Source organism: Herpailurus yagouaroundi, unplaced genomic scaffold (genome assembly GCF_014898765.1).
Source record: "Herpailurus yagouaroundi ecotype Mexico unplaced genomic scaffold, PumYag 184, whole genome shotgun sequence".
NCBI classification, from domain to species: domain Eukaryota; kingdom Metazoa; phylum Chordata; class Mammalia; order Carnivora; family Felidae; genus Herpailurus; species Herpailurus yagouaroundi.
In genome coordinates this window covers 8,537,873-8,562,405 of record NW_024412415.1, presented here as the reverse complement: position 1 = coordinate 8,562,405, position 24,533 = coordinate 8,537,873, and the positions used below count along the sequence as shown (strand labels likewise).

The following is a 24,533-nucleotide window of genomic DNA, read 5'->3' as shown; positions in this document are numbered from 1 at the left end:
AGACCTGATTCTTTGAAAAGATCAACAAAACTCATAAACCTCTAGCAAGACTCATTTAAAAAATAAAAAAATTAAAAAATGACCCAAATAAGCAAAACTGATTAAAGGGGATAAATAATCAACACCACAAAAATACAAACAACTGTATCAGAATATTATGAAAACTTACTTGACAACAAATGGGACAACTTACAAGAAATGGATAAATTCCTAGAAACGTGTAACCTACCAAAACTAAAGCAGAAAGAAACAGAAAATTTTAAAAGCCCAGTTAACTGCAATGAAAGTCAATCAGTAATCAAAATACTCCCAAAAAACTAAAATTCAGGACCAGATAGCTTCACTGGCTAATTCTACCAAATGTTTAAAGACTTAATGCTAATTCTTTTCATACTATTCCAAAAAATATAAGAGAAAGGAAAACTTCCAAATTCATTCTATGAAGTCAATTACCACCCTGATACTAAAACCAGATAAAGATACCACAGAAAAAAGAACTATAGGCCAATCTGTCTCATAAATACAGTTGCAAAAGTCCTCAACAAAGTATTAACAAACAGAATCAGATGATATATTGAAAACAAACATAAACCACGGTCACGTGGGAATTTATTCCCAGGATGTAAAGGTGGCTCAATATTTGCAAACCAATCAACATGATACATCACATCAATAAGACAAAGGATGAAAACCATTATGATCATTTCAAAAGATGCAGAAAGAACATTTCACAAAGTACAACATCTATTCATGACAAAAACTCACAGCAAAGTACATCTAGGGGGAACATATCTCATAATAAAGGCCTTATATGAAAAACCCATAGCCAATATCGTACTCATTGGTGGAAAATTGAGAGCTTTTCCCCTTAGGTGATGAACCAGACAAGGAGGTCCACTCTCACCACTTTTATTCAACTTGGTGCTAGAAGTCCTAGTCTTAGCCACAGCAATTAAGTAAAATAAAGAAATAAAAGGCCGCTGGGGCACCTGGGTGGCTCAGTTGGTTAAGCGTTAAACTTTGGCTCGGGTCATGATCTCAGGTTCATGGGTTCAAGCCCTGCATCAGGCTCTGAGCTGACAGCTCAAATACTTAATGAAGCCTGCTTAGATTCTGTGTCTCCCTCTCTCTCTGCCTCTTCCCCACTCATACTTGGTCTCTCTCTCTCTCAAAAATAAACATTAAAAAAATTTTTTTAGAAATGGGGCGCCTGGGTGGCGCAGTCGGTTAAGCGTCCGACTTCAGCCAGGTCACCATCTCACGGTCCGTTGAGTTCGAGCCCTGCGTCGGGCTCTGGGCTGATGGCTCAGAGCCTGGAGCCTGTTTCAGATTCTGTGTCTCCCTCTCTCTCTGCCCCTCCCCCGTTCATGCTCTGTCTCTCTCTGTCCCAAAAATAAATAAACGTTGAAAAAAAAAAAAAGAAAGAAAGAAATAAAAGGCAGTCTGGGCGCCTGGGTGGCTCAGTCGGTTGAGTGTCCGACTTCGGCTCACGTCATGATCTCGCAGTTTGTAAATTTGAGCCCCACATCAGGCTCTGTGCTGACAGCTCAGAGCCTGGAAACTGCTTCTGATTCTGTGTCTCCCTCTCTCTATGCTCCTCCCCTGCTCACACCCTATCTCTCTCTCAAGAATAAAGAAAAAATTTAAAAAAAGGAAGGAAGGAAGGAAGGAAGGAAGGAAGGAAGGAAGGAAGGAAGGAAGGAAGGAAGGGCAGTCAAATTGGTAAAGAAAAAATAAAAGTTTCACTATATGCAGATGACATGATACTATATATAAAAAACCAAAGGACTTCATCAAAAAATTACTAGAACTAATAAGTGATTTTAGTCAAGTCACAAAATACAAAACCAATGTAGAGAAAACTGTTGCATTCCTATATAATACTAATGAAGCAGCAGAAAGTGAAATTAGGAAGAGGAATCCAGGGGCACCCGGGTGGCTCAGTCAGTTGAAAGTCTGATTTTGGCTCAGGTCATGATCTCGTGGTTTGTGAGTTTGAGCCCCATATCAGGCTCGATGCTGTCAGCACAGAACCTGCTTCAGATCCTCTGTCCCTGTCTCTCTCTCAGCCCCTCCCCTACTTGGGCTTTCTCAGAAATAAATAAAACATTTTTTAAAAAAAGACAACAAATCCACTTCCATTTGCACCAAAAACAATGCAATATCTAGGAATAAACTTAACCAAAGAGGTGAAAGCATCTAACTCTTGATTTCAGCTCAGGTCATGGATCTCACAGTTCCTGACTTAGAGCCCCACATTGGCCTCTACAATGGCACACAGAGCCTGCTTGGAATTCATTCATTCATTCATTCATTCATTCTCTCTCTCTCTCTCTCTCTCTGCCCCTGCCCCCAGTTCCCACACACTCTCTCAAAATAAATAAATAAACATTAAAAATTTTTTAATTAAGTGGGAATGCAAGCTGGTGCAGCCACTCTGGAAAACAGTATGGAGGTTCCTCAAAAAACTAAAAATAGAACTACCCTATGACTCAGCAATTACACTACTAGGCATTTATCCACAGGACAGAGGTGTGCTGTTTCAAAGGGACACATGCACCCCCATGTTGACAGCAGCACTATCAACAATAGCCAAAGTATGGAAAGAGCCCAAATGTCCATCGATGGATGAACAGATAAAGAAGATGTGGTATATACATATACAATGGAGTATTAGTTGGCAATCAAAAAGAATGAAATCTTGCCATTTGCAACTATGTGGATGGAACTGGAGGGTATTATGCTAAGTGAAATTAGAGAAAGATAAAAATCATATGACTTCACTCATATGAGGACTTTAAGAAACAAAACAGATGAACATAGGGAAGGGAAACAAAAATAATATAAAAACAGGGAGGGAGACAAAACAGAAGAGACTCATAAACGTGGAGAACTGAGGGTTACTAGAGGGGTTGTGGGAGGGGGGATGGGCTAAACGGGTAAGTGGCATTAAGGAATCTACTCCTGAAATCATTGTTGCACTATATGCTAATTTGGATGTAAATTTTAAAAAAGAAAAAAATTTTAATTAAAAAAGAAAAAAAAAAACTAGATGTATCATAATTCCAGATTTCAAGTTATACTACAAAGCAGTAATTAACACAGTATGGTGCTGACATAAAAACACATAGACAGCTACATGTCAAAGAATGAAACTGGACCACTTTCCTTAACTACACCACAAACAAAAGTAAACTCAAAATGGATTAAAGACCTAAATGTTAAGACCTAAAACCATAAAAATCCTTGAAGACAATAAAAGCAGTAATTATCAGCTGTCGCAAAACTTTTCTATATATGTCTCTTGAGGCAAGGGAAATAACACAAAGTAAACTACTGGGACTACATCAAAATAAAAAGTTTCTGCAGGCATCTGGGTGGCTCAGTTCGTTGAGCAACCAACTTATGATTTTGGCTCAGGTCATAATCTTGTGGTCGTGAAGATAGAGCCCCACGGCAATCTCTCTGCTAAGTGTGGAGCCTGCATGGGATTCTCGCTCTCCCTCTCTCTGCCCCTCTCTTGCTCACGTTCTCTTTCTCTCAAAATAAATATTTTTTAAAAATAAAAATACAGTGGGGCACCTGGGTGACTCAGTCGGTTGGGCATCCAACTTCGGCTCAGGTCATGATCTCGCAGTCCCTGAGTTTGAGCCCCGCGTTGGGATCTGTGCTGACAGCTCAGAGCCTGGAGCCTGCTTCAGATTCTGTGTCTCCCTCTCTCCCTGACCCTCCCCCATTCATGCTCTCTCTCTGTCTCAAAAATAAATAAACATTAAAAAAATTTTTTCAAATGTAAAAATAAAAGTACAATAAAAAATTTCTGCACTGCAAACTGAAAGGCAATTTACTGAATGGGAGAAGATAACTGCAGATGACCTATCCAATAAAGGGGTTAGTATCCAAAATATATAAAGAACTGATACAACTCAACACCCAAAAACTGATACAACTCAACACCCAAAAACCAATAATCCAATTAAAGAATGGGCAGAAGACATGAACAGACATTTCTCCAGAGAAGACATACAGACCATGGCCCACAGACCATGAAAAGATGCTCAACATCACTCATCATCAGGGAAATGCTATCAAAACTACAATGAGATATCACCTCACACCTGTCAGAATGGCTAAAATCAAAAACACAAGAAACAAGGATTGAAGATGATGTGGGGGGAAAAAAGGAACCTTCTTGCACTGTTGGTGATGCAAACTAGTGCAGCCACTCTGGAAAATAGTATGGAGGTTCCTCAAAAAGTTAAAAATAGAACTACCCTATTATCCAGAAATCATACTACTGGTATCTACCCAAAAAATACAAAAATACTATACAAAGGGACACATGCACCCCTATATATACAGCAACATTATTTACAACAGCCAAATTATGGAAGCAGCTCAAGTGTCCTGATGAGTAAAGATGTGGTATCTATATATATACACAATGGAATATTATTCAGCCATAAGAAAAAATGAAATTTTAGCATTTCCTAGATGGAGCTAGAGAGTATAATGCTAAGCAAAAGAAGTCAGAGAAAAACAAATACCATATGATCTCATTCATATAGAGTGTTGCTAGAATGTCTTTATCTTCAAGATTAAAAAAATACTAATACATTAATAAATGGACTTAAAAATAGGTAATATGATCTGCAATTATTTGATGGGAGATTTATACTAGGGAATTGTTTCTCCCCCATATGGCTAGCCAGTTGTACCACTACCTACTGACAATAAATCCTTTCCTACTGAAAAATATTTACATTTGGGTCTTCTTCTAGTCTCTGCTGCCTATTTTATAAACAGTGCCAGGCTATTCTAACTGCTATTTCAGTGTTTAAATAAGATACTGCCTCCATATACCTAAATGATCTTTATAAAAATAAGATTCAAAAGGTTTAGAATGAAATACAATATGGAATTATTAGTTTAGTTCTATCTATATCTCCTTAATGAGTTGTCTCCCATTTTGCACTTACGGCAACCCTTTTCCATTTGAAAATAACGAGTAAGTTACAGAAGCCACATAAATATGAAAACTGTGTTATCTGTAGGATTTATTAGTTTGATTTCTTGGTTAATGCATTTGCCCTGTGTCTTATCCTTAACCTTAATTAAACTCCAAAAGCCAGCCAATTATCATAGTATTTTTTGTTTTTCCCATTGGTATAGAACATTATTAAGAAACATGACTTACTATGCTCTAGAAGCCATCAGTTTTCTTGTACTGTTAGGGAAGATGAGGAAAGGAGAGAAGGTATTTTTGTTACGACTGTTATGAAAAAGGAATAGAAATAAGGAAGAGTTCTTAGAGGGAAATGTTACTGAGACCAAAGCCAAACAAAATTATACAGGAAAACTAGAAGACAAAGAAATCTTTCAGTCTGTTTTGAAAAAAAGACAGGTAAGGAAAAAAAAAAAAAAAACTACGGATGATTTACAGGAATTGTAGAGGAAGAAAATGAGAAAGCAAAGAGTCAAACAAGAAAAAAGTACCTCGAAAGGACATGAAATTTCAGATTAAAAGATTCCACTGAATAGCAGGCAGTAATAACTTTAAGAAGATTTTATCTAAACGCATCCTTCTGACATTTGTACCATTAAGAATAAAGAAGGGGTGAGGGGCGCCTGGGTGGCTCAGTCGGTTAGGCGGCTGACTTCGGCTCGGGTGATGATCTCGCGGTCCGTGAGTTCCAGCCCCGCGTCGGGCTCTGTGCTGACAGCTCAGAGCCTGGAGCCTGTTTCGGATTCTGTGTCTCCCTCTCTCTGACCCTCCCCCCCGTTCATGCCCTGTCTCTCTCTGTCTCAAAAATAAATAAACGTTAAAAAAAAAAAAAAAAAAAGAATAAAGAAGGGGTGCCTGGGTGGCTCAGTAAGTTAAAATGTCCAACTTCAGCTAGGATCATGATCTTGCCGTTCTTGAGTTCGAGCCCCACATCAGGCTCTGCACTGATGGCTCGGAGACTGGAGCCTGTTTCCGATTCCGTGGCCCCCCCCCCCTCTGCCCCTCCCCCGTTCATGGTCTCCCTCTCTCTCTGTCCCTTGCCTGCTCACAAAAAAAAAAAAAAAAAAAAAAAAAAAAAAAAAAAAAAAAAAAAAAAGAACCCTTTTATTTATTTATTTTTTTTAATTTTTTTTTTTCAGCCCCACGTTGGGCTCTGCACTGACAGTTCAGAGCCTGGAGCTTGCTTCAGATTTCTTGGTCTCCCTCTCTCTCTGTCCCTTGCCTGCTCACACTCTTTCTCTGTCTCTCAAAAATAAACATTAAGAAGAATTTTTCTTTTTAAAGAATAAAGAAGATGTCCTGAACCCTTTTATTTATTTTTTTTTTTTAATTTTTTTTTTTCAACGTTTATTTTTGGAACAGAGAGAGACAGAGCATGAACGGGGGAGGGGCAGAGAGAGAGGGAGACACAGAATCGGAAACAGGCTCCAGTCTCCGAGCCATCAGCCCAGAGCCTGATGCGGGGCTCGAACTCACGGACCGCAAGATCGTGACCTGGCTGAAGTAGGACGCTCAACCGACTGCGCCACCCAGGCGCCCCAATCCTGAACCCTTTTAAAGGGAAACCACTTTGCCTAGGAAGGATTTAAAATCAATTTGAGGGGGATGCCTGGGTGGCTCAGTCAGTTAAGCGTCCAACTTCAGTTCAGGTCATGATATCACAGTTTGTGAGTTCGAGCCCCACGCTGGGCTCTGTGTGGACAGCCTGGTGCCTGCTTTGGATTCTGTATCTCCCCCCCCACCACCCCATCCCTCCCCTGCTCATGCTTGCGCTCTCTCTCTAAAACAAATAAACATTTAAAACAAAAGAAAAAGAAAATCAGTCTTAGGGGCACCTGGGTGGCTCAGTCAGTTAAGTGTCTCACTCTTGATATCAGTTCAGGCCCATCTCGTGTTTCGTGAGATCGAGCCCCACACCAGGTTCTGTGATGACAAGCACAGAGCCTTGCCTGCTTAGGATTCTTTTTCTCCCTGTGTGCCCCTCCCTTGCTGGCACTCTTTCTCTCAAAAAAATAAATAAACATTAGAGAAAAATCCAGTGTTGAGTATGGAAAAATTGGCACTATCCAACTAATGGTAAATGTGTTCTTGGTACAACCCTAGAAAGATCATAAATCTTTAAAGTTCTCTGTCACAGAAATTCCACTTTTTTTTTTTTTTAACTTTTTAAATGTTTATTTATTTTTGAGACAGAGAGAGACAGAGCATGAATGGGGGGGTGGGGGGGGTGGGCAGAGAGAGAGGGAGACACAGAATCGGAAGCAGGCTCCAGGCTCTGAGCCATCAGCCCAGAGCCCGACGTGGGGCTCGAACTCACGGACCGCGAGATCGTGACCTGAACTGAAGTCAGACGCTTAACCGACTGAGCCACCCAGGCGCCCCAGGAATTCCACTTTCAATAGCCTACCATGAACACGAATGTTCAACACTGTACTGTTTACAATAAAATACAAAAAGGCTAAATGCCCAAACAAAAGGACTATAATATGAAGTTATTAAAGCTAAAATTCTAATATAGATCTATACTTGTTGATACAGAAAATAGAACATAACTTTATGATAGCAAATTTATAAAGGTTATAATACCACATACACAGTAGTTTCATTTCTATAGGACCCTATGTATGCACAGAAGTGTATTAATAGAAAATCCTGGAGGAACATACACTCAAGTATTAAACATCCACTGTGATTGACGTTTACACTGATATGACAAGCAATAGCAAATGTAAATATACACTGCCAAAAAGGGGAGTGTCAGTCCCCTAATAATCTAAGAAGCAAAAAAAATCTTCGGGGCACCTGGGTGGCTCAGTCGGTTGAGCATCTGACTTTGGCTCATGATCTAGTGGTTCAAGAGCTCAAGCCTCACAGTAGGCTCACTGGGGTCAGCCTTTCAGCACAGAGCCCACTTCGGATCCTCTGACCCCCTCTCTGCCCCTCCCCGACTCATGCTCTCCAATAAATAAATAAACAAACAAGCAAGCAAGCAAAAAAATCTTCGATTACATGGCAAACTTATATTCAATATATTTGGACAAAAAAATACAGGAGAAAGGAAAAAAAATCGAGGATGGTATAATATGTAACTTGGTGGGTCTACATATTTTATGAAAAAGGAAAAATCAGCATTTCAAAATAGTATGTAACGCTTAGAACTCAATTATGCCCTTCTCCTATCCCCAAAACTCCTATCACATGGTGAATAGCTCCAACAAGGACCAGAGTCTTCTTGCAAATTTCTTCTTTTAGAAAATAATGAGATGTGTTAGTTGACTTCATTGTGGTAATCATCTCACAAAGTATACATGTGCAAACTTTCATGTTATACACTTTAAGTACATGCAATTGTACTTGTCAATTATACCTCAATAAAAGCTGGGGTGGGGGGGAATGGAGAGAAAATTATGTATTAAACTGATCACCTGTATATTGAAAGAACATGGGAAGAGAAGGGAAACACAATAATGGGTGAAACTTAAAGGCATTCTGAAGTCCAAACGAGAGAATGATTCAAATTTAGCACAAAAACCTATCCACAAAAGAAAAATTGTATTTAAGAAATTATATTTAAGAAAGGTGTGTGTCTGTGTCCATGTGTGTTTATGTTATCATATAAGCCACAAAGAAAGAACATTTAAGGATGAGAATTTCTCAAAATTCTTACTAGATCACAGATTAAAGGGTTAAAGTAACAGTATCATTTGAAATAAATAACCAACCTTTTCTAAAAAATGAAACTATAGTGTTTTAATTCTCAATTAATACTCACTGTATTCCAGCTTCTTTCTCCTCTTTTTCTCTTTTAATTGTTCTTCCTCCTCCCTGACTCCCTCTTCTCTTTCTTCTCTTTGCTCCTCTCCCAAAGCATCATAAAATACTGGATCACGATGAGCAGCCTTCCTCTGGAAATGTTTAGATTTGGATCCTCCTTTAACAAGTACAACTTTTCTTTTCAAACAAGTGCATCCGAACATGCAGTCTGGTCGGCGGCAGTGAGCAGGCTGGCGCTTCTCCAAAGCTAGACTGGAACACACGCAACCCAATCGACAGAAGTCATTGTTGCATGGAGGGGCTCGTTTCCTTATGATTGTGTGGATGGGTTTAGTTTTGAGAGATGCCTAAAGTTAAAACAGAAAATTGTAAACTGATTAAATCATGCTCCCATACCACCAACAGCTTACAAGTCATATATTGGTCTGTCTTTTCAGACTCTGAATACTCAGTATTAATGGCACAAGATTAGCAGATTTAAAGGACAAAACATGAATGTAACCAGGACTCTGAACAATCTCTCATTTAAAAAAAAATTTTTTTAACGTTTATTTATTTATTTATTTATTTATTTATTTTTTAATGTTTATTTATTTCTGAGGCAGAGAGAGACAGAGCATGAGTGGGGGAGGGTCAAAGAGAGAGGGAGACACAGCATCAGAAGCAGGCTCCAGGCACTTAGCTGGCAGCACAGAGCCCGACGCGGGGCTTGAACTCACAAACCGTGAGATCATGACCTGAGCCGAAGTCGGTCGCTCAACCGACTGAGCCACCCAGGCGCCCCTAACGTTTATTTATTTTTGAGACAGAGAGAGACAGAGCATGAACAGGGGAGGGGCAGAGGGAGACACAGAATCCGAAACAGGCTCCAGGCTCTGAGCTGTCAGCACAGAGCCCGACGCAGGGCTCGAACTCACGGACTGCGTACAATCTCCCATTTTAATGCATAGCAGAGACAAGAGAATATTTTAATTAATTATGAGCCAAAATATCAACAATGATGAATTTATTCTCAATAGAAACTACACATAATATTCTAAGGCAGAGGTTAACAAGACCCACAGGCAAATCTGGCCTGTTTCATAAATAAAGTTTCACTGAAACACATAATGTTTACAGCATAACAGCAGCACAGAGTCGAGTAACTGCAAAAGAGTGTGTATGGCCTACAAAACCTAAAATATTTTCTCCCTGGCCCTTTAAGGAAATAGTTTGCTGACATGTGCTTTTTAGTAACTAATCAAAAATGGATAGAATAATATGTGCACAACTGTCTTTAAAAATGATTAATAATAAAGGGCACATTGTGTGTTCAATCCCAACATCTGATGATCTTCAGGTCAGGAATTTAGTCACAGAATTTAAAAATGAAAGGTAAGGTACACAAATTTCATGACAAAAAAATAGTCACTTGCTATTGTACCATTTCACATGCACCAGAGGCTTCTAAAATAAGTGAATCAATAATAAGTGAAAAAGTCTTAATATAAAATTTTATAAAACTTTTATAAAAGCTTTTTCTCCATAGGTTTATAATATTTTTTAATTTTCTGAAATGTAGTATGTTTTAAGGAGAACTTTCAAAGCTGTTTTAACACGATAAGCAACTGTACTTGCCCACATGCTAGAATATGAAATTAGAGACTTTCAGAATGGCCAGATGACTTTATATAGGAGAGACACATCATCCAAAACCACAAATGTACTGTCTCCCTCTACTGGCAGGAGGGGATCTACACTGGGGTGTCTAGTTAGAAAGAATAACAAATATGGAAGACAACAGAATCTCCTTATTTATCACTAAGGTAACTAAATGCTGATCCTCCTGCCATAAAGCCCAGCCCCAGTGCCCCACACTAACCTAATTTTTCCAACCATAAACTAATACGCTTCTGGGAAACAACAGATACTTACTTGAGCAGTAAGTAGAGTTGTTAAGGATACATCTGCTCGTTCTTCAGTGATATAGGTCCTTGGTTTTCCTTCCCAAAGTGCACAGTCTTCCAGGTCCATTAGCTTCACTTGAGATTTAGACAAGCCTGCAGGGCGAGTTCCCTGTTGCTGCTGCTGCTGCTGCTGCTGCTGATGTGCCTGCCGCAAACTAATCTGCTTTGGAAATGTATTTTCATCTAAAGTTGGCACAACAAAGTTATTCACCTGATTTTCTGAGATAGTACTTGAAGAATTCTTGGCAGTCTTATCTCCTGGAATCATATGAGCATGTTTCTGCTTTGGTGAAACAGGGTATGGTAAAATGGATTTATAAGATGATTTAGTTCGGCCACTGAAAGTTGCCTGTTTGTTTTGAGACTTTGTCTTTCGAGAGGCAGGGGGCAAAGAATGAGGCTTCAAAGAATAGGAGGTAGAAGGGGAAACGGTAGATTGCTTCTTTAGTACACTGTCAAGTGTTCGTACATAGCTGGTACTCTTGGTGGGAAGCTGGTATACCACAGGAGATGTGGGAGCATTAGAAGAGAAACCCATGCTTGTTTCCATCAGCTTGCCTTCATTTTCCAAGTACTCATCAAGCTTATCACTGCAGAAAGCAGAACGGTTTCTCAGGGGACCCTCTGAATTTCCACCTAGAAATAAAGAGATGCAGATACTTTAAAATAGGGCCAATCTTTAGATCTCTAGGAAAATACACTTAAAAAGGCTAAGAGCATTAAGTTACAAGCCACTGAATCTTCCAAACTATCCCTCCTTAGAAGGAAGAAAAAAATATAAAACCAAGTGAAGAGATTGAATCATACATTAATTACATTAAAATCTGTTACCCAAAATTACCTCATTACATATATTTATCATTAATTTTTGTGAAGTGCTAACAATAGTAATAATTAACTGAAAGATAAGAGTCTACAACCTTTGACAACTTATAACCTTGAGAGAAACCACACTTAAGTAAAAACATAAGAGCAAAAAATGTATGTAAATCAAACCTCTAGAGAACACCAAGAGATTAACAGATTGCAGTACCTGCAAGTATAGTAGACAGACAAGCATTATATTATTTTAACAATGTACAAGAATTCAAAGATGAGAAAACTATTTTGGACAAAGGGTAAATTTATCTGGTTAGAATGTAAACTGCAAATAAGAGCAGTGGGAAAAGCACTAAAAAAGATCAATACGCATATAGTCAAAATGTTTGGATTAGAAGTTTACTTGGAAATGTAATGTTTTAAGGAATCACTCTACAGCTCTTAAGTACACAGTTATGAAGTAATATTTGAGAATGATACTTAGCAGAACTGCAGGAGTTACAGAAAGGAAATGCAATTTAAAAAGGGTACAGGGATTATTTAAGCCTGACATGGCTAGGGATATGGAACATGGGAAGGAACAGAAATCAGCAAGACAATTATTTTCAGTTTATCTGAAGCATGTAAAGAAGAGAGGACGAAAAACAACCATGACTTAACTTTTAACACAATGCTTTGGCCACATGTTTCAGAACATATTTGCAATTTCTTTAAAAAGCTGATTACCTTCATTCCTAGATGCAGAAGCACTATGGAACTTTCCTCTCCATCCCTTGATTTTGGTGAAGTCATTGGTCTTCCCTGTCCTAGAAACAAAGGGAAATCCAGCATCTATAAAAGAAAAAGTAAAAAAAAAAAATGACCAAAATTCAAACCAACCAATATTTAATATCTAATTAGTTACTAAGGCTATTTTTAAATTTATTTTGAGAGAGAAAGTGTAAGTGCAGTAGAGGCAGAGACAGAGGAGAGAGAGAATCTCAAGCAGGCTCTGCACAGTGTGGGTCTTGAACTCACGAACAGTGATATCACTTGAGCTGAAATCGAGTTGGATGCTTAGCCAACTGAGCCACCCAGGTGCCCCGAATTATTCACTAAGACTTAATCTGAAATGTATAAACCATTAAGACTACGCCAATAGGTAAAAGATTTAGAATATCATCCTAGAGGTGCACACACTCTCTCTCAAAATAAACAAACATTAATAATAATAATAATAATAATAAAGAATATCATCTTACATGTCTCTAAACAAAGGTAGTTTTTTATTTATATCAAACGTTGACTTTACAAATGTTACACACTCACCAGGAGAAGCAGGGTTGGTTCCTGTAAGGTTCCAGAAAGGAAAGCTAGTGGCTGGAGCCAAAGGTAGCTGTACTCCCAAGTATTTAAGATCAATGCTCATTGTCGGATCCACTGAATTCAATTTTAAGCCCACTACAAGAAAAAAGAACCACAAATCACACTGGTTGGTTTTGGTTTTGTTTCTTTTTAACTTTTGGGGTGGAGAGAGGGGATATTACTAGAGATAAAGGGAGAGAGGGAAGAGCAGAAATGAAATAAAATCAAAAAGTGGCAGACAGGCTTTAAGGTGACCCATGATCCTCACCTCCTGGTATTACACATTTGTGTAATCCTCTCCTCTCCTCCCTTGAGTGTGGGTAGGGCCTGGGGTTTATTTCTAATAGGCGCAATGTGGCCAAAAGGATAGGATGTGTGTGAATAGTGTGTATGTGATAATATGAGTGCATGTTACTAAAACTGCAATGATATAAATTCTGCCAACAACCTGACAGAAAATCAAAGGAGATCCATCCCCAGTCAAGCCTCTGATGAGAAACCAGACCTAACATCTCAATTAAAGCCTTGTGAGACAGAAAGCAAAGGGCCCAGTGAAGCCTTGCCAAACTCCTAACCCAAAGAAACTGAGACAGTATGTGTGCTAACTTTATGGCAATGTGTTAAGCAATAATAGATAACTAATACATAAACATAGTAAAATTAAGATCATTTGTGCTTTAACCCTTTGTGATCCAGAGACTTTCTAGGGCCTTTAACACAAATTGGCCACATACTAAGCTTCTGGCCTGAATTATGGCTGCAAATCCCCTAATTATTATCAATGATACTAATGGTTAACTGAGCCTATAAATATTATGGCTTATTTGTGGTTTATTTAGCATATCCTTTTATAATTTATTTATTTAGCATATATAGTATTTATTTAGCATATCCTTTTATAATTTTGTGGGGTTTATATGCTTAACATATTAGATCTGAGATTTGTCCATGTTGACAGATTTATCTCTAGATCATTTATTTTCAGAGCTGTACACTACTCCAGATTATGAATATATAGTACTCTTAATTTATTCATCACTCTACTGGAGATGAGAATTAGGTTGTTTCCTAGTTTTTTATTAGAGTATAGTTGACAATGTTACAATACCACTAACTGTATTTCTTATGCTGTACTTTTCATCCCCATAACTTACACATTCCATAACTGGAAGCCTGTATCTCACACACCCCTTCGTCTATTTATTTCCTACTTCTAACAACTATATTACTGGGCACCTAGATGGCTCAGTCAGTTAACCATCTGGCTTGACTTTGGACATGATCTCACAATTCATGAGTTCAAGTCTGGCATCGGGTGAGCTCAGGCCCCACTACAGGTGGGCCCCGCTTCTCTCTCTCTCCCTCTCTCTCGGACTCTCCCTCACTTGTACCCTCTCTCCCTCTCTCAAAAACAAAATAAATTACAAACAATGCTTTACAATGTAATTATACATTGTGTACAAGTGAACATGTGTGAGACCTTCCCTAATGCATTTAGCTTTTCCTTGTGGCATGTGCCCAGGAATGGAATTGCTATATAATGGGGTCTGTTTATCTATCAATTCTATTGAATGTTGTGAGTGCTCAACATATTTGTGGCTTCCCAAAATATTTTGAATACCCTTCCTCTAGCAGATAGTTTTACCCATTAACTCCAACCTCTTCAAGGCAGGTATTTTAAAAACTCACTTTACAACTTCCCTTGCAGTTTGCATGCAGTCATGTAACCCAGGTTTTGCCAATCAGGTGTTCCCATGAAAGACCTTAATTTAGGAGAGAACACCATGAAGAGATACTCTGCAGAATTGTGTAAATGAGGGCAACAGTGTTTGCCCAAGAATTTTTAAGTTTGTTTTTTGAAAGAGAGAGAGAGAGAGAGAGAGAGAGAGAGAGCACCAAAAGGAAGGAGCAGAGAGAGAGAGACAGAATCCTAAGCAGGCTCTGCACCCTCAGTGCAGAGCCCGATACAGGGCTCGAACTCACAAACCTTCAGATCATGACCCAAGCTGAGATCAAGAGTCAGACGCCTAACCAAATGTGCCACCCAGGTGCCTCTGGCCAAGGATTTTTTAGAGGTAAAAGTAACCAAGGTCCTAGTTATAAGTATACTGTGTTCCGTGTCTATACTGAAATGGTGGTGATTGTCCATTGTTGTGGGTCTGCCTATATGAGCAGTCTGCAAATGTACTGTGAGCATTTTTCCTGACTGCACAGTCCTAGGGTCTGTTTCTCTGGCCTTTCAGAAGATTCTGTAAATCATCTGACACTTCTTAATAAATTCATCTATTTCATCTGTAGAGTGGAGTCTGATATTTACTGCTAAGAAGTTTAATGATACACTTCTTCTGAATCCTTCTGGTGTAATGGCACATAAGAAAATGATTAATTATACAAACTGGGATAAACCTTGGGATGCTTGTAGCTGGAGGCAACTAGCTCTATAGTTATTAATTACCCTTGGTCATGCCTGGCCATTCTGAGATCACTATTTCAAGAACATATTATCTGTCATAAATCATAGATAACCTTGTGCCAAAATGCACTAGGTTAGGAACTTGTGTACTAGATAATGCCAAATTACTTTCAATTTACACGCCTTCCAGTAAGTAGTGCATGAGAGCTCTTGCTGGTCGTTTCTCTACAACATTTGATATCAGTGGACTTAAAAAAACTTGTTCCAATCTTTTACTTTAAATTTATATCCTATTATTCATTTTTTTTTTTTATTTTTTTTTAACGTTTATTTATTTTTGAGACAGAGACAGACAGAGCATGAATGGTGGAAGGGCAGGGAAAGAGGGAGACACAGAATCGGAAGCAGGCTCCAGGCTCTAAGCCATCAGCCCAGAGCCTGACGCGGGGCTCGAACTCAAGGACAGCAAGATCATGACCCGGGTGAAGTCGGACGCTTAACCAACTGAGCCACCCAGGCGCCCCTATATCCTATTATTCTTAAATATGTACTCTTCTGTTACTAGTGACAATCTTCTAATTTGGATTTCCTCATTTGTGAATTATTGGCTTCATATTATTGTGCAGAAAAGTGTTTACCTTAAATGTTAACAAAACTGAAGTAGTTCAAAGTATTAAGTATTGTAGTATAGTATTGTAGTAATAGCCATTAAAAAAGTGATGGTACAGGGGCACCTGTGTGGCTCAGGTTAAGCATCGGACTCTTGATTTTGACTCACATCATGAACAATATCACAGTTCCTAAGATCAAGCTCTATGTTGGGCTCTACGCTGACAGCACAGGACCTGCTTGGGATTCTCTCTCTCCCTATGTGTGCCTTCCCCTCTCACACACTAGTGTTTTCTCTCTCTCTCAAAATAAACAATTTTAAAAATTTTTTTTATTTTTTTTTTTAATATTTATTCATTTTTGAGAGAGACACACACAGTGTGAGTGGGGGAGGAGGAAAGAGAGGGAGACACAGAATCTCAGCAAGCTCCAGGCTCTGAGCTGTCAGCACAGAGCCCGATGTGGGACTCACATTCACGAACTACGAGATCATGATCTGAGCCGAAGTCAGTCACTTAGCTGACTGAGCCACCCAGGCATCCCTAAAAATTTTTTTTTAAATCATAGGTACAGGTTTCCAAAAGGCTTACATATTACTGGTCCCCTAAAAGTTGAAGGCATTAGATAGGTTATGAGCCACAAATTCTTATGGCAACTTGGGTATCCTCCACACAGAACTTATCTGAACAGAAGATTGCTAAATCGCGATTCTGTTTTAGTTTAAGTCCAGTTCTTTAAAATTAATAGTTGTTGTTTTAGTTAATCATATGACATGATAACATTAACATCAATAAAATATGCTTTCCAGGGTCCCTGGGGGGCTCAAGTCGGTTAAGTGTCTGACTTTGGCTCAGGTCATGATCTCATGGTTAGTGAGTTCAAGCCCCACATCTGTGCTGACAGCTCAGAGCCTGGAGCCTGCTTCAGATTCTGTGTCTCCCTCTTTTTTTTCTGCTCCTCCCCTGCTCGCACTCTGTCTGCCCCCCTCTCTCTCTCTAAAATAAATATTAAAAAAAAATGTTTTAATAAGATATTCTTTCCAGAGGCACCTGATTGGCTCAGTTGGTGGACTGTGCAACACCTGATCTCAGGTTTATGAGTTCGAGTCCCACTGGGTAGGGAGAATGTTTAAAAATACAATCTTGGGGCGCCTGGGTGGCGCAGTCGGTTAAGCGTCCGACTTCAACCAGGTCGCGATCTCACGGTCCGTGAGTTCGAGCCCCGCGTCGGGCTCTGGGCTGATGGCTCAGAGCCCGGAGCCTGTTTCCGATTCTGTGTCTCCCTCTCTCTCTGCCCCTCGCCTGTTCATGCTCTGTCTCTCTCTGTCCCCAAAATAAATAAACGTTGAAAAAAAAAAAATTAAAAAAAAAATAAAAATACAATCTTTAGGGGCACACGGGTGGCTCAATTAGTTAAGTGTCTGACTTCAGTTCAGGTCATGATCTCACAGTTAGTGGGTTTGAGTCCCGTATCGGGCTCTGTGCTGACAGCTCAGAGCCTAAAGCCTACTTTGGATTCTGTGTGTCCCTCTCTCTCTCTCTCTCTCTCTCTCTCTGCCCCTCCCTCACTTGCACTCTCTCAAAAATAAACAAACATTAAAAAAAGAAAAAGAACAAAAAAACTTAAAATAGGGGCACCCTGGGTGGATCAGTTGGTTGAGCATCCAACTCTCGATTTCAGCTCAGGTCATTATCCTGGGGTCAGGGAATCATGCCCCACATCTGGCTCTCCAATGAGCATGGAGCCTCCTTAAGATTATCTCTTTCTCTCCCTCTCTCTCACTCTTTCTCTCTTTCACTCTCCAGTGCTCTCTCTAAAAAAAAATAAAAGAAATAAAAATTAAAAAATAAAATATTCTTTCCTCATGTTTCTAACAAATCAGGGAGAAATAAGAATAGGAGTCAAAACAACTGGTTTCTAATCTTGTGTTTGGGCTAAATTTCTCCTAGCTTTTGCTTCCTCATCAGTAAAATATCAATTCACCACACTGGGTTTTATGTTTTAAGTATTTACTGCACCTTTTCTATGAAATACTCTGTAATACAAATGGTAATAGAGATAAAAGACATTTCCCAAAATTCAAAGAGCTTTAAGTGTCATTCTCCCAATGGACTCATTAGTAGTTAAAATAGGGTAAGTAAGTCCTAAGAGAGGTAAGTAAAATGAAATGACATTTGAAAAGCCCAAGGGAATACAGTAAAATTTTACACAAGGTTTAACACTTAGGTTAGAGTAAGTAGAATTAACTAGGAAAGGTGGGAAGGGACAGCAGAGTGGAACCAAAGAGCAAGATACTGCCAGAAATTCAAATGAGAACTGAATCCTAAAAATGGATGAAATGAGATACCCCAGTGCTTTGAGAAAAATACTCATTATTGCCAAAAAAAAAAAAAAAAAAAAAAAAGCCAGAACAGCTGCCTACATTGATGGTAAAAAGAAAGGAATTAAGTTGATAAAAAATGTACCCACACAACCAAGTAGGTAGACATGCAAAATCTAGACCCACACAATCAAATTTAGAAACTGTTTTTCCTCTTTTGTCTGTGTTTACTTGTATCTTAAACTTCCACCTACCCCCAAAAGAGACAGCAAGACCTAAAAACCACAAAAAGTGCACACCTATTTTAAATATGCGTATCAGGGGCACCTGGGTGGCTCAGCCGGTGAAGTGTCCAACTTCAGCTCAGGTCATGATCTCATGGTTTCTGAGTTCGAGCCCAGAGCCTAGAGCCTGGAGCCTGCTTTGGATTCTGTGTCTCCCACTCCCTCTGCCCCTTCCCCACTCGTGCTTTGTCTCTCTCAAAAATAAACATTAAAAATAAATAAATAATAAACGTATCGATTTTTAGTCATAAAAGTAGAGAAGTCAATGGCACAGAGACAATGTTCAAAGTAATTCCCAATTTAGCTTATCTATCCTGAAATGTTTGTCCTGCAAGAAAATCCTTCCCCAATTAACACATACATAAGACCTATAGACTTAGTTGGTTTCCTATAAGATTACATTGCATAACATAAGATAACTAAATAATTCACAGAAAGCATATCTCAAAAAAAGCATAAAATTCTTTCCACATATGACATTTTAAACTAAATTATACTCCTAAATGTTTTTGCTTTTTCACCAGATTAGGAGCTACTTCTTAAAAATGGTATTATCACACCATTACAAAAAAAGACTCATAAAGACAGAATTGAAAAAAAAAAAAAAAAGCTACACTTTAGGTTCAAAGGCAATCACCTAGGGTAAACTGTAGTTTAAAAAGAAAAAAAAAAAGCCTGCTCCAGCTAAACCGACTAAAATATAAAGTACCCACAAAAACACACTCAAGAGGAATTAACTCCTACATAACTAAACAACACAGAAAAGAAAAGCAGATATATAGGGGAGCCTGGGGAGCTCAGTTGGTTAACCATTCAACTCTTGATTTCAGCTGAAGTCATGATCTCATGGTTCCTGAGTTCAAGTTCCACATCAGGCTCCAAACCATCAGCTGCTTGCGATTTGCTCTCTCCCTCTCTCTCTGTCCTCCCCTGCCCCACACTTCCTCTCTCTGTCTCTCTCAAAACTAAACTTTAAAAAAGGCAGATATATATAAAAGAAAAACTCCAATTAACCATTAATTAACACTACACTAAGAATGTATTTTTAACTAAAATCGAAAGTCATAGAGCTCTAGAAAGACTGCCATAAAGGAATTTAACATTGTAACTGGCAAAAATTAATATTGATATGATAAACAGGTTGCAACAACATGGATGGAGCTAGAGTATAATGCTAAGCAAAGTCAGTCAGTCAGAGAATAACAAATACCATATATTTTCACTCGTATGTGGAATTTAAGAAACAAAACAATTGAGCAAAGGGAAAAAGAGAGAGAGAAAGAATTTAAGCAGACTCTTAAGTATAAAGAACTGGTCACCAGAGAGGAGGGGGATGGAGGGGGTGAATTAAATAGGTGATAGCGATTAAGGTGTGTACTTGTACAATGCATTGGATGATGTATGGCATTGCAGAATCACTAAATTGGACACTTGGGGGCACCTGGGTGGCTCAGTCAGTTAAGTGTCTGATTTTGAATTTGGTTCAGGTCATTACCTAACAGTTCGTGGGTTCAAGCCCCATGTCGGACTTGACACTGATAGCACAGAGTCGGCTTGGGATCCTCTCTCCCCTCTCTCTCCAGCTTGTGCTCTCTCTCTCTCTCAAAATAAACAAACTTTAAAAAAGTTTAAATAAATAAATAAAAGTTGTACACTTGAAACTAATATAACAAAGGATGTTAATTGGAAATAAAAACTTTTTTTAAATTGGAGAAAAAAGATAAATCTCTGGGGCAGAGGAATTCCACATAATTTATCCACATACTCCACCCTCAAAAAGCAGAATATGGGGCGCCTGGGTGGCTCAGGAGATTAAGCATCCAATTCTTGATTTCAGCTCAGGTTATGATCTCATGGTTCCTGAGCTTGAACCCAGCATCTGCCCCTGCACTGAAAGAATGGAGCCTGCTTGGAATGCTCTGCCCCTCCCCCTACTTGCCTTCTTTCTCTAGCTCTCTCAAAATAAATAAACTTTAAAAAAAAAAAAAAAAAAGGAAGTGGAACATCATTCCCCACTCATTAAATATGGGCTTCCCAGTGACTTCCTTCCAAAGGTCGGTCAATGGAAAGGTCAATGATAAATCATGTTGATAAAATGTACCCTTGATATGATGGGATGAGAATGGCACTTCACCTCTGTGATCTTCCTCTTATGAACATATAACCTCAGTCTAACCATGAAAAAAATTCAGATGAATCTCAATGGAAGGACATGCTCCAAAATATTTGACCAGTACTCCTCAAAATTGTCAAGGACATTAAAAACAAAGAAAATCTGAATAATGTCCCAGCCAAGATTTTGAGATGACATGAGGACTAAAAGAGATTTCCTAGATGGAATCCTGGACCAAAAATGTAAGGAAATCCATATGAAGTATGGACCTCGGTTAATACTAATATATCAATACCATTTCACTAACTGTAACAAATGCACTATACTAATGTTAAATGTTAATAATAAGGAAAACTGAATGAACAGTATATGGAAACTTCTATGTTCCTAATTTTTCTACAAATATAAAACTTACCTAAAATTTTAAAAATATTAAATTGACATAAAACTGACTTAGCAGAATGAATGAGAAATGCTTCTACAAAAAGTACTTTTAAAGGTCAAAAACTGATGATAATTTCAGTTTGACAAAAATTAAATCAATTTGGATGTAGTGAAGATAGTATAGGAGAGACAAAAAATATAGTTCTGTGGAAAACAAAATTAAAACTCTTATTTCAGCAACAAAACGAACACCAAAAACGGTAACACCTTCTCAGGCTTAATATGTCTTCCACAACTTCAAAGCAAGCTCAAAAGTCTTTTCACGTTTTTCAAGTTTTCAGCTCAGAAAGATTTTTTAAGTCCTTTTGTTATAACAAGTAATGAAGGGCCCCTGGATGGATCAGTTGGTTGAGCATCCACTCTTGATTTTGGCTCAGGTCATGCTCTCAGGGCCCTGAGATCAAGCCGGCATCAGGCTGCATGCTCAGCATGAAGCCTGCTTAAGATCCTTTCTCCCTCTCCCTCTCCTCTGTTCATACGCACATTTTCTCTCAAAAAATAAATAAATTCTTAAATAATGAAACTCCACAGTTATTAGAAAAGCAAAGAAATATGACATTATTTAATTGAAACAAATTATTTGAATCATCAATTTTTAGAAAGGGACCTTAAAAGGACCTGGAGTTGGCATCACTCAGTTACTACAAATACTTAGCCAACGGAAGTTACTCTGAAATTCTAAGTCTTAAGAAGCAAAGGATGAGGAATCAGGGATATCTGCCAAAACAAAATCGAGAAAAAAAATCCAAAATAGAGCTCTATCTCACACCTTATGAATTGTACCACATAGACTACAGATTTAATGGTTTAAAAAAAAATAAAACTAAGAATACACTTGAGGGGTGCCTGGGTGGCTCAGTCGGTTACATGTCCCACCCTTGATTTCAACTCAAGTCATGATTTCACAGTCTGGGATGGAGGCCCAAATCAGTCTCTGTGGGGACAGTGCAGAGACTACTTGGGATGTCCTCTCTCCCTGTCTGCCCCTTCCCCACTCTCTCTCTCTCGCACTTGCGCTCTCTCTCAAATAAACTTTAAAAATGTTTTTAACTAGTAAAAAAAAAAAAAAAAAATCTAATATCAGCTTCTATCATTTAGAAATTGAGCATCACTATACAAATATGCTGATTTCAGTCTACTGAACAATGACAATTTCTGAAAACAATGGGTCAACCTTCCCATGTGACAACAATCTACAGATGGGACTACCCCTTTAGAAGAGGCACCTGTGGGGCATCTGGGTGACTCAGTCGGTTAAAGCATCTGACTTCCGCTCAGGTCATGATCTCACAGTTCGTGAGTTCAAGCCCCGTGTTGGGCTGTGCTGACAGCTGAGAGCCTGGAGCCTGCTTCAGAGTCTGTGTCTCCCTCTCTCTGGCCGACCCCGCACCCCCCCCCACCCCCCCCCCCAGCTCACACTCTGTCTCTCTCTCACAAATAAATATTAAAAAATTATTAAAAAAAAAAAATAGAAGAGGCACCTGTGCTCTAGACTGCCACAGTCCAACCTCATCCACAAAATGAGGCTTCTTTCATTTGGGTAACCTGCTTAGTTTCCAGGAGCATTTGACTCTGAACCCCCAACACCAAGAAGAAAACGTTAGATTTGACTACAATGCATGTTAGGGAAGGAAAAAACAAACTCAAATCTTAACCAGCCAGGAATTAATAGGCAAACAAACCAAAGCAAAAAGACCAGCAGGTAGCACTGAATATACTTACCTCTAGCACTAAGACTAAAACAAAGGTAAGGTTGACAGGTATTTATACATTGTCAGAGTACATAACTAACAACAATAAAAAAAAAATCCAAGTAGAAGGAAGAAAAAAGATACAAGATAAATTAACTGACAGAGATTAAGAATATTAAATATAATAGCAGAAATGAAAACTGACAACAGGGATGGCCTGGGTAGCTTAGTTAGTTAAGCAGACTTTGGCTCAGGTCATGATCTCACAGTTCATGGGTTTGAGCCCTGCAACTCTGCTGTCAGCATATACCCCACTTCAGATCCTCTGTCCCCCTCTCTCTCTTTGCCCCTCCCCTGCTTGCATTCTCTGCCTCTCTCAAAATCAGTAAATACACTTTAAAAAAATATATGAAAGCTGACAATAAATTATAATAAATGTTATTTACCAGTAAGACTATGATTTGACTGTAACTGTCGATTAAAAATCCATTGTACCTAGTCCTTATCACTTGGATTGAGATTTGCACACCTTAAGATCATACTGTCACAAGGAGTCTCATATTAAAGCAGAAGTTTTTCAAGTATTATGAGCTAATTTACAAACTGAATGATCATTTCATAAATCATTTTGTTACCATATAATGCTTAGACTCTCATATAAATGATGTGCCATATAACGTAAATCAACTAGACGCTCCTTTGAAAGGAAAACTAATAGTCAAAAACTGAATAAACTACTCCAAGAAGCACACCTAAAATCAGATACACAACAAGCTAAAAAATTGAGGCATGGCTTACAATTTTTCATTTACAGGGTAAATGGAAAGTCAGAGTTACTATGATGGTAATAAATACACAGTAGTCCCTCCTAATCCACAGGGGATGCATTCAAAGACCCCCAGTGGATGCCTGAAACCACGGATAGTACTAAACCCTACCCACACATACATACACAATGTTTTTTCCTATACATACATATCTATGATAAAGTTTAATTTATAAATTAGGGATAGTAAGAGAAAACAACAATAAAATAGAACAATTGTAACAATAAACTCGAATAAAAGTTATGTGAATGTGGTCTTTCTCAAAATACACTGTGCTCAACATTCTTCTTGTGATGATGTTTGATGATAAATTGTGATGAAGTGAGGTGAATAAGGTAGGTGCTGTACCACAACATTAGGTTACTAATGACCTTCTGACGATACATCAGAAGGAGGATCATCTGCTTCTAATAAGTGAAACCATGGAAAGAGAGACTGCACATAAGAGGGGCGAGAGGGATTACTGTAGTAGATTTCATTCTTAAAATACAGGATTAAAAGGCGCCTGGGTGGCTCAGTTGGTTCAGCATCTGACTTTGGCTCAGGTCATGATCTCATGGTTCATGAGTTCGAGCCCCGCGTCGGGCTCTGTGTGGACAGCTCAGAGCCTGGAGCCTGCTTCGGATTCTGTGTCTCCCTCTCTCTCTCTGCCCCTCCCCAGCTTGCACTCTGTCTCTCCTTCTCTCAAAAATAAATAGACATTAAAAAAAATTTTTTTTTAATACAGGACTAAGCAACATAATAAAAGCCAAAGACAATTTATTACAATAAAATATAACAGTAAAATTTTTAAAGTCCCAAGCAGTACATAAAATACACAAAATATGTTTACAGCCACACAATGAGAAAGTATTCTATTTACACACTTAAACATATTACTAAGTATATAAGTAGAACCCTGCCCTCAAAAGAAAACACACATAAGCAAAAACAACTAAAATTTA

General features: G+C 38.6%; 1 protein-coding gene across 10 annotated transcripts in view; it reads right to left on the bottom strand.

The window, feature by feature from the left end:
• MGA (MAX dimerization protein MGA) overlaps positions 1 to 24,533 on the bottom strand; it is a 172,236-nt gene that overhangs the window by 46,457 nt on the left and 101,246 nt on the right. For all 10 annotated transcript variants that reach the window (XM_040492349.1, XM_040492348.1, XM_040492357.1 and 7 more), the window contains exons 6-9: positions 12,853 to 12,984; positions 12,271 to 12,375; positions 10,694 to 11,361; positions 8,778 to 9,126 (exon numbers count right to left, since the gene is read on the bottom strand). In XM_040492349.1, coding sequence (XP_040348283.1) covers positions 8,778 to 9,126; positions 10,694 to 11,361; positions 12,271 to 12,375; positions 12,853 to 12,984 — 1,254 coding nt within the window. The remainder of the gene's footprint in view (positions 1 to 8,777; positions 9,127 to 10,693; positions 11,362 to 12,270; positions 12,376 to 12,852; positions 12,985 to 24,533) is intronic.